The sequence below is a fragment of the Aulonocara stuartgranti genome (assembly GCF_965226115.1).
Source record: "Aulonocara stuartgranti genome assembly, chromosome: 17".
NCBI classification, from domain to species: domain Eukaryota; kingdom Metazoa; phylum Chordata; class Actinopteri; order Cichliformes; family Cichlidae; genus Aulonocara; species Aulonocara stuartgranti.
This window is the reverse complement of record NC_138953.1, coordinates 36,690,323-36,700,813: the sequence shown is the minus strand read 5'-3', so window position 1 is coordinate 36,700,813 and position 10,491 is coordinate 36,690,323. Positions and strand designations below refer to the sequence as shown.

Sequence of the window (10,491 nt, the reverse complement as noted above, 5' to 3'; positions counted from 1 at the left end):
TTCAGCGATGTAAAGCTGCTCTCTTGCAAGCAGAGCTGAATTATGAATCCAAATTGCTTTGAGGTGGATGTGAGCCAGACCTCTGAATAATTTAAAAAAAAAAAAAAAAGGCTCAAATGCCCCGAAGCACTATCATGAAGGCACTTCAGTCGAGCCAAATTTCAGCCAATGGCTGTCAGCCTGGGGAGGCATGAATAATAAATCTGCTGTTTGTTTTAAAAAGTTTGGAGTTAGGTTTGACAAAATTGCACTTTTTACGTCTGTTGATGATAATAATAGAAATATTTAATAAAGAATGTTGAATGTGGAGCTGCCGGGCACGAGGAAAAGAGGAAGACCTCAGAGAAGATTCATGGACGTAGTGAAGGAGGATCAGAAACTATCATAACCATTCAGATGCTTATAGATTACAGAGCATTGCATTATAATCATCAATTGGCATTTTACTGCAAAGTACAAAGTAATTACTATTCATTAACAAAGTGTTAATGAGAATCACAGTATTTGAAATGTAACAGTATATAACACAATAAGCTACACTGCTCCGAGAGGCTCCAAACTTTGTGGAAAGGTTTAGGAGGGATTTATGGGAATTTTTGACCATTCTTCCAGAAGCACAGTTGTGAGGTCAGACAGTGATGTTGGACGAGAGGACCTGGCTCGCAGTCTCTGCTCTAATTCATCCCAAAGGTGTTCTATCAGGTTGAGGTTCTTCCACACCAAACTCTCTCATGTGTTTATGGACCTTGCTTTGTGCACTGGTCCTGGTGGAACAGAAAGGGGACATCTGCAAACAGTTCCCACAATGTTGAGCCACGATCGCCCATGGCTGGGATGCAGCTGCTCAGCCATGGAAACCTATTCCATGAAGTTTGGAGGTCTGCAGGAAGGTGGTGGTCTTTGCACACCATGCGCATCAACATATGCTGTCCTCGCTCTGTGATGTTATGTGGTATACCACTTCATGGCTGAGTTGCTGTCATTCCCAATCAGCAATCAGAGTCAAGCACTTACCTACACATTCTGATCGGCACACTCTCTCACACTGTCAGACTTTTAAGAATATAAAAAACATACCAGAAAGACGCAGAATTACGACAGCAGTAAAAACATGGGTATTAGCAATGTTTATTCTAAATTGTTATCTGAGAGAGTTACTGGCACGGATTTGTAAGAAGTCACAGATTTGTAGTTTGTCAGTCCTGAAAGTTCACAAGCTCGGCTTTTCCGATATTCCCTCCGGTGAGGATGCACACAACATCCTTGCCCTCCAGCTCTGGGATCTTGTTGTTAACGATGGCAGCAAAAGCAGCAGAGCCTGATGGCTCCACTACCAGCCCGGATCTGTAGAGCGTGGACACGGCAGCCTCGATCTCCTCATCGCTAACGAGGATGATCCCCTCCACGTAACGTTGGCACAGCTGATAGGGCAGCCTGCCTGGTGATGGCGCAAGAAAACTCTTCTATTTTCTCATGTATTGCAAACAGAAAGTCAAGGAATTAAAAAAAAAAAAACAGTTCACATACAACCCAGATATGCTGGAGAGAAATTTGACAAAAACTACCTGCGAAAGGTGGTGCAAGACCTGACGCGATGCTCTTGCTGTCCATTTCTACTGGCTTCTTCTCAATTAAGCTTTTGTACATTGTGCAAGCTGCATTAAGCAGAAACACACTTAAAGTTTCTGCACACAAAAACAAGTTAAACATCAGTTTGTCGGTGACTTTTTACCTCCTTCTGGCTCCACGCCGTAGATCTTGGTTTTACTGCAACCTGACAGTTTGATGGCAGCAGCTACTCCAGCCAGCAGCCCACCTCCACCGCAGCACACCACCACCACATCAGGCTCCGGCATCACTTCCAGCACCTCCATACCAAGACTAAATGCATGTGCACACGTAATTAATAAAAGACAGAGATATTAGAAATGTAATTGTTACCAATAAAACACGAAGATAGAAGCACTCTTATGCACTAGCATCCAGCCCTGATTGTACCTGGCATGCCCTGCAATTAGATCCAGGTCATCGAAGGAGTGCAGGAAGGTCATGTTGTCCTCCTGAACACAACGGTTCACCACATTTATCAGACAGGATGTAGGCGCTCGCTCCACCTCCACCCCTAAACTCTGAGGACAAGAATAACCACTCCATGAAAATGACAAAGTAATAAATTCACACTTATTAGGAAGTAATTTATTTGTCTGTATTTAACTTTCAAGGCTTTTGTCTTTTGCTTAACTGTGCCACAAACAACCTCTGACCTGTATAAAGATGGACTTGTTCTCTGGGGCGGTTTCAGGCATCACCACTTTGCCCTTTGACCCAAAGTGTTTTGAGGCATATGCAAACGACTTGCCGTAGTTTCCAGCAGACATGGTGACAAAACGGCCACCCGCCGGTCTCCTGGCAAACTGATTGGCTACTCCTCTGATCTTAAAAGACCCTGTCATTCAAAAACAGGAAGTCAATAAACCTGCAGCAAAGTGTCAGGGAAGCCAAACAAAGTGGGTTTCACCAACCAGTTCTCTGCATGTTTTCCAGTTTGATGTGGATGTTGCAGTCAATGCTGAGAGGCAGGGTGGTCTGCCTCCAGGCGATCATGGGGGTGTTGATGACACCCAGAGGGCTGCTCCTCACCGTCTCTCTCGCTTCTTTTAGCATGTCCAGGGTGACAGGGTCTGCAGACACCTCACACATCTGGGTGGGTCAGAAACAGAGAAACATCATCACACCCAGTAGTTTAGTTTTACATAAACGTATAAAAGACACTCATTAATTTATTAATATATTTTTGCAGTTACTGTAGGGTTAATTTAAAATATGTAGCTCTCAACCATGAGTTCACCGCTTTAATAATCGGAAAATGTAAAGAATTGAGTTGATTTAATTTGTAAGCAGTTCGGAGCCTCTGATTTATTAGGAAAAAACGTGAAAGTTAAATTATATATAAAACAACTATGTTTCGCCTTTAAACGAAACCAAAAATGTATATTTATTCTGTTCGGTATTTTTTACACAGACCTTATTATTTGTTTTCACTCAGCTCCTTGAAGTTTAGTGTTACAACTTTTTCGTCTCCCTCCTCTGCAGCTCGATGGTTCCGGCATAAAATGCGTTTCAAGTCGAACGTTATTGCTGAGTGGACCGCAAACATGGCGGCTTCTGTGGAGCAGCTGGGTGAAATATTCTAGCTTCGTGAGCGAGAAAGTGTTCAAAGACAGACTGCAGTAATATGAAAACATGGCTTTGATAAAGCACGTGGTGTGCGCCATGTCCGGCGGCGTTGACAGCTCCGTCGCAGCGTTACTGCTGAAGAGACGAGGTGAGAAAAGCTGGCAGTGGAAACACTGAAGCACACCTGTACTGGCTTTGTGATGGGGAAAGGTTAGCCAGACGGGTGAAGCCGCCGTATACGAATCAAAGAAATCAATCAATCAATCAAATAAAGTCAGAAAAACCAAAGTAAAGCTGTAAGTGAGTCTCATTGTGATTGCGTGTTGTTTGAAGGCTACAACGTGACTGGAGTTTTTATGAAGAACTGGGATTCTCTGGATGAGAAGGGGGTCTGCACCACAGAGAAGGACTGTGAGGACGCATACAGAGTGTGCCAGAGCCTGGATGTCCCCTTTCATCAAGTCTCCTATGTCAAAGAGTACTGGCATGAAGTTTTCAGGTATTTCTGTCTTCTTCTGTCTGCTGCCTTTAGGGCTCACAGCAGCTTATCATCTGCCTCCATCCCCTTTCCACCTCCTCTGTATATCGTCCTGTCGGCGCTGTGTTCAACATACTTTATCCATTACAGATGCCATCTCCAATGAAATTTGAGAAATGCCGTTTTTGTGAAAATGCTCCAAAGGGATTTTCAGCATATCGTTTCTAAACATACTAGTTTAAAGAGCTGCTAAAAAGACAGTTGCAGGTCATTTGGACCACGATACACAAAGGTATTTCTGTGTGCAGTAAGTCATATTTGGATGCTTCTGTTGTGTGGGCTTCCTGCCCTTCTGTGTACATACATGGAAAGCTGTAGGTGGCAGTAAGCACAGAAGAGAGGGCTACATCTATTCCCTGTTTTGTTCCACCTGTCCCAATTGTCATAAGGCAAAAGGAAGGTTACACCCTGGGCAGGTCATCCAGGCAGACAGACAACCATTCACACCTACGACCAATTAAGAATCACCAGTTAACCTAAAGTGTGCCTGTGAAATGTGGGAGGAAGTCGGAGTACCCAAAGAGAACCCATGCAGGCACGAGGAGAACATGCAGACGCAACATAGATCCTATGTGGGTTCACTCCAGATTCCCTGGCTTCCTCCCCAGCTGGTCAGTGGATTTGAACCCATTACCTTCCTGCTGTGAGGCAACAGCACTAACTATCAAACCAACATGCTATCTACAATGTTCATATGCAGCATTAAAAAGTAGGAGCTCAGTTGGAGGCTGGTTGCAAAGTGGCTTGCAGATGTGCAACAACTGTGTGCATGCTGGAAGAGCTTAAAAAATGCAATATGAGGCGAGCTTCCAGGATTCCTGATAAGGAAAAATGTTCTGATTTACATTTAAAATTGATATTGACTTCAATGAGATTTAGAACAAAAACTAGGATCAGAATGTGGAATCTCTCAAATTTTTTACTTGTTTTTTTATCCAGTGTTGAGCACTGAATGCAGTTTCTCTCTGTCTGGTTTGCAGTAATCTGTTGAAGGAATATGAGAGGGGAAGAACACCAAACCCAGACATACTATGCAACAAGCACATCAAATTTAACCACTTCCACAAATATGCCATCGACACCCTGGGTACGCTGTTTTATTTTCATTCTCATGCTTATTGGTTGAAATATAAAATATGATCACTTAAGTCTCAGACACACTCCAAGAGACACATTGTTTCCTGTAGGTGCTGATGCCATGGCAACAGGCCACTATGCCAGGACATCACAGGAAGATGACGAAGTTTTCGAACAGGCTCACACAGCTCCGCCCACCACACTGTTCAGAGATCGATTTGAGATCCGAAATCGTAAGTGTGACTTTCCCTTTATACCTCTTATATCTCTGATTTTTACACTAATTTCCACTATTTTTGTTTCTGCGAGTGAAGTTTGTCTTTTTTTCTTGCGTTCCCATCACCAGCTGTGAAGCTGTACAAAGGGGCGGATCTCCTCAAGGACCAGACTTTCTTTCTCAGTCAGATCCCACAACAAGCCTTACGACAAACCATGTTCCCGCTCGCTGGACTCACCAAAGAATTTGTGAAAAAGATGGCTGCTGAGGCCGGGTTTCACCACGTGCTGAAGAAGAAAGAGGTGCTCAAATATATTACAGACTTTAATAAGGAGAGAGGAGAGGAACACAGGATTTAAATTGACTGGTGTGTCGTTTCAGAGCATGGGTATCTGCTTTATTGGAGAGAGAAACTTTGAAAACTTCATCTTGGAGGCAAGTATTTATTTCACATGGCAAAAGTATCTCATTTTCATAGGATTTATGACAAAACCTTCCATCTCTTTTTAAGATGACCTCAGATCATTTTGATCTTCAGCTGCTTTGTTTCTATTTTCAGTATCTGGACCCCAAACCTGGGAACTTTGTCTCCATTGAGGATGGAACTGTAATGGGAACCCACAAAGGTGTGTTTGTGAACATCTTTTTAAAAAAAATAAAAGTGTGCCACTACTGTACACCTGACTAAAATGTATTATAGTCAGGCAGCATTCTCTGGAGCTAAAAACAAAGCAACGTCTGAAGTGCTGAAATATGCAGTTCCTCAAATGGCCACATGAGGCTGACTTCAAAGTCAAATTATTTCCCATGCAGTCACATGTTAAAGGTTACAGAGGTTGTTTTGGTCCATATGCGCATGTATAAAACTATCAGACACCTGTTTGTCCCTTCTTTTCTCATATTCTTATGTGTTTCTGTCCATACAGGTTGGTTCACACTGACACTGGGCCAAAGGGCAAGGATAGGCGGGCAGAGAGACGCTTGGTTCGTGGTGGACAAAGACATCGTTACTGGAGATGTGTTTGTGGTGAGAACATCTGTGTTTAAGTTATCAAATGTCAACGCATCCATCTTAACATTCTCCTGATGTTCCCTTACAATTAGGAGCGATTTTTTTTTTTTCTCTCCAGTTTTAATGTTCATGAATGTGTCGACTTGTATGGGCTCAAAATGTGGTCATAAATATTTTGTACTTGTAAATCGGTTTTGTACTTGTAAAAAAGATTTGTATGTGTAAAAAAAATTTGTGCATGCGTAGAAAAGATTTGTATGTGTAAAAAAGATTTGTGCGTGTAAAAAAGATTTGTGCGTGCGTAAAAAAGATTTGTGTGTGTGTAAAAAAGGTTTGTGTGTGGACTTAGCCAAAAAAAACCCTGCAAGTTACAAGTACGGATTTTGACCCTATTTTTCTTCCTTTCATCTGATTGGTGAATGTCATGTCAATCACAAATGTAACAATCCAATCAGAGAACAGATGGGTTTGGCTGTCGGAGGGGCGCTTTTTTGAACTGCAGGTCCTTGAAGGGTAATTTCTATATAAATATCCGATAGCAGTTAGGTCCCCTTACTTTCAGCAGCTGTTGAAAGGATAAAGTTGTGGTATATCAGTGGTTAGAAATACCATTATTACTTTAAGATTAGTTTAACACAAAGTCAGGGCTGACCCAGGACCATTGCTGTGAGTCACAGCGCGCAGCATAAAAGTCCTTTCACATCGGATGCAGGATACGCTGCTAATGCTAATTGCTGACTAAAAGCAAAGGATCCAGAATTTGTTACGCTGGCTGCTGGGCTCTGTGGGTTTTTGCAGCAGCTCTACCTGTACTAGATGCACCTGCTCCTTGTCGTTTTTATCGCTGACTTTATGTGAACTACAAGAGTTTCTGGTTTTTTTGCTAGTTCTTCAAATGTTCAATAAAAACATGTATGCTAATTCATAACGAAGAAAGCTTTGTAATGAAGACTGTCATTTCCAAAACACTGCCCCCCCCCCCCCCGTGTCCACAGCGCTGTTGAAAAGGCTGTGGAAGGTCCTGTATTAAACACGTAGACCTGTGACACAAAAATCATCAAACTCAGACGACCACAGACTGTTTTCCTTCGTGGTGATGAAGGAAAACGCTGGGTTGGCATGTAAAAGGGTATTTATTCCCTTCAAAGACCTGCAGTTCAAAAAAAGCGCCCCTCCGACAGCCAAACCCATCTGTTCTCTGATTGGATTGTTACATTTGTGATTGACATGACATTCACCAATCAGATGAAAGGAAGAAAAATAGGGTCAAAATTCGTAGTTGTAACTTGCAGGGTTTTTTTTTGGCTAAGTCCACACACAAATCTTTTTTACGCACGTACAAATTTTTTTTACACATACAAATCTTTTTTACAAGTACAAAACCAATTTACAAGTACAAAATATTTATGACCACATTTTGAGCCCATAGACTTGTAGATTCAAAAACCAAGTTTGTAAAATGAAACGGAGGATGGTAATACCTGTAACTCCCTGTAGGAGGCAGCGTATTCATCTTAGGTGTTTCTTGAGCAACGTGTTGCAATTCGTGACCATTTTTAATCGGGTACTTGATTTGTTACACCTCTTGTGGCTCAGGCTCCGACAACCAATCACCCAGCTCTTTTCCGCGACACCGTGCGAACGGAGCGTTTCCACTGGGTAACAGAAGACCCGCCCCCCGAACTAGCCAGGACCCAAATGATGGATTGTCACTTCCGCTTCATCCACCAGATGCCGCTCGGTGAGTTCTGTGTTATCAGTGCCTGCGAGAAGATTATTAATGCCGACTGAAAATCGGCTCAAACATTAAACACAGCTTCAACTGTGCGTTCCAGTTCCCTGCACAGTAACTCTGAACATGGACGGCTCTGTGTGGATTTTGCTCTCCCAGCCAGTCAGAGCTCTGACACCTGGACAGGTAGCGGCTAACATGTTCAGGACTGTTCTTTAACATCACACTACATGTGTGGCTTCTTTGTGTTATCGGAGTGTTCTTGTTTTCCTTCCACAGTTTGCCGTGCTCTACAAAGGGGACGAGTGTTTGGGCAGTGGGAAGATCACCCAGCTTGGGCCAAGCGAATTCACGCTGCAGAAGGGCCGCGAGCGGATGGTAGCAGCCTTTCAGCGCAAAGAGCAGTCGACCCCTGAACCAGACAGCTGAGAGGAGCTCACAGTCCGGCTGTGGGGGAAATGCACTGTGTGCAGCACATGAGCTGCGAGCACCCTGTGAGGAACATAAGCCAGTCCAAGAGATGGTTGGACCGGCTTTAGTGACACAGGGCAGATGCTCAGGGAGGCAGCAGAGGGTTGATTGGCTTTTTAAAGGCTCCAGGAAACAGCAGTGTTTTGTTTATGGGTTTTTTTTTTTTTTTGTTTTTTTTTTTTTACATAAGTAGATCTCTACTGTTTTTAACCTAATATAATCTTTCCGTCCAAGATCTGTACCAACACCACAGAGATAACTTCCAGGTACTGCTTGTTGTTGGCTTCACTACGAGGACAAAGATGCACTCGTGAAATGCAATTATTTAATTGAAATTGTGTAAACGAGTAGGTTTGTGCATTTCTACAGTGCACTGTGTGTTTTCATAAAAGCAGAAACAAAAAATGAGCTCACATTGTTAAGCAGAGCATTTTCTGAACTGTAGACGGTGCTTCTTTTTTTGTGGTCTGAAAGCTCTGCTTTCTCTTTACTGGGAGACCTGGGTGAAGATTTGTGAAGTTCTGCTGGACTGTCAGAATGCTCACGTTTCCTCAGAGGACACTACCTTGTGGGCAGATCTGGTTGACTCTTGGCTTGTTGTACTTTATTGGTGTAATAAGAGTTTATGTAGTTTGTTTTTTTTTTTTTCAGACCAGCTAAAAACTTTGAAGGCTACTAAAAAATTATTTTTGTATGTTTCACAACTTCTATGATCCAAGTTTATTCTGTTGTGGATTTGACGGTGGTTAAATTATGACCTAAAAAAATGCCTGATAGGAGAGAAAGGAAATGTGAGAGTATTGGATGTTTTTATCCATCGGTTGTGCCATTTATTTCAGTAGTTGTAAATTACAAGAAAGATGATTTCTAATGCTGTATTGTATTTAAAATGCCAGGTTAATGTTTTTTAAAAAACAGCAGTGCTTTCTTCGGGCGCAGGAGAACGAACTCTGTACAAAGTGTACATTTGAAAAATGGACTTAAACAAATAAATAAATGCGAAGAGTGACATTTGCTTTCCCTGCACACGCCTGTGTTTAAATGTGCCATATCATGTTCTGTCCAGAGTCGTGATTTTTCTTGGGCAAAATTGAGTTTATGTACATAATGGTCATTTTGTTAGGCACACCTTTTTTTTCTTTTTCTTTTGCTTGTAACACAAATGTCTAATCAGCCAATCAGACATGTAGACATGGTCGAGATGACCTGCCGATGTTCAAACTGAGCATTTGAACAAAAAGGTGATTTAAGTGACTCTTAAAATAACACGGTTGTTGGTGCCATAGAGTACATGTGCTGGTTTTTAGAGCACTTCTACTCTACTGGAGAATTTTACACACAAGCACTCTTTGCGACATGCTGTCTAACATTCACACTTCATTGGAAAGCAACTGATTGGCATGCAGACTGGAGCAGCGAGGGATCGAAGTTGTAATGCTGTCAAGTTGACACAGACTCAAATATCTCAGGAATGTTTCCAGGACTTTGCTGAATCTGTGCAACGGAAAGTTAAGGAAGTTGTGCAGGTAAAAACGGGTCCAACCCGGCACCAGCAAGGTGTGCATAAGGAAGTTCATCAGTGGATACGGCAGCTGTGGGCCAACTGTTGTAAAGCTGCTGGTCCTCGTAGGGGCGCTGTTGTACAAGACTAACGTCAACTGTTATTCTGGAGTTAACGTTGTTTAGCACAAACATAACGAATCCCGAGAGTAACGGCATTGCCTCGTGATACACGTTAAAGTGCAGCATATAATCGTTGTTGTGGGAGTTTTTTCCAGAATAGAAAAGTCATTTTTTTTGTCAGCTTAAACTTTAAATTAAAAAAAAAAAAATCGTTTTGTTGAGGCAAAACAAAATGAAACGTGAGGAAATGTGTTTGAATGAACATAAAGTTCTAAAATCATACAAACTTAGATGCCTGAAACGCTGTCTGATTTTACCTATTATTATTATTATTATATTGTTGTTGCTGTATTACAAATGAAGAAAAAACACTCATCTCTGACCATGACGCACACAAGTAAACTGCACGGGTGAAGGAAGTGAGATCCTCTGCGACATTCCTGTAGTTTTGTGGTGCAGTCCACAGTTCCCTGTGTCTAATATTTACTACATTGATGTGACATATAAATAACTGTTCAACTTTCTCCCCTCCATAGATGAGTAGGAGCTGGTTAAAGCTGTGATGATGACATTTTCAGTCTTCCTTCACTGAGCCTCAGGTCTGTTTTAATTGTACCATCACAGCTCAGAACGCTTCAGCACAC

General features: G+C 42.2%; 2 protein-coding genes across 3 annotated transcripts; one reads left to right on the top strand and one right to left on the bottom strand.

Annotated features, from left to right (window-relative positions):
* Positions 1-1,108: 1,108 nt before the first annotated feature.
* On the bottom strand, positions 1,109-3,123 carry LOC309692127 (L-threonine ammonia-lyase-like). 2 transcript variants are annotated; one of them, XM_082510343.1, is made up of 7 exons: positions 3,025-3,123; positions 2,523-2,700; positions 2,265-2,446; positions 1,999-2,129; positions 1,733-1,881; positions 1,566-1,655; positions 1,109-1,438 (listed from the first exon to the last, which is right to left on the bottom strand). In XM_082510343.1, the coding sequence occupies exons 2-7, from the start codon at positions 2,698-2,700 to the stop codon at positions 1,197-1,199; spliced, it is 972 nt and encodes a 323-aa protein (XP_082366469.1). In that variant the 5' UTR covers positions 3,025-3,123; the 3' UTR covers positions 1,109-1,196. The 2 variants fall into 2 exon arrangements, with proteins under 2 accessions (XP_082366469.1, XP_082366470.1); XM_082510344.1 differs by having other exon boundaries at positions 1,224-1,470.
* A 15-nt stretch (positions 3,124-3,138) lies between these two features.
* Positions 3,139-9,250, top strand: trmu (tRNA 5-methylaminomethyl-2-thiouridylate methyltransferase). The gene is made up of 11 exons (XM_082510342.1): positions 3,139-3,325; positions 3,511-3,676; positions 4,696-4,802; positions 4,903-5,025; positions 5,139-5,311; positions 5,391-5,444; positions 5,569-5,635; positions 5,936-6,036; positions 7,618-7,762; positions 7,857-7,939; positions 8,033-9,250. Exons 1-11 carry the CDS (start codon positions 3,244-3,246, stop codon positions 8,180-8,182), a joined length of 1,251 nt encoding a protein of 416 aa, XP_082366468.1. The 5' UTR covers positions 3,139-3,243; the 3' UTR covers positions 8,183-9,250.
* The last annotated feature ends 1,241 nt before the right edge of the window (positions 9,251-10,491 follow it).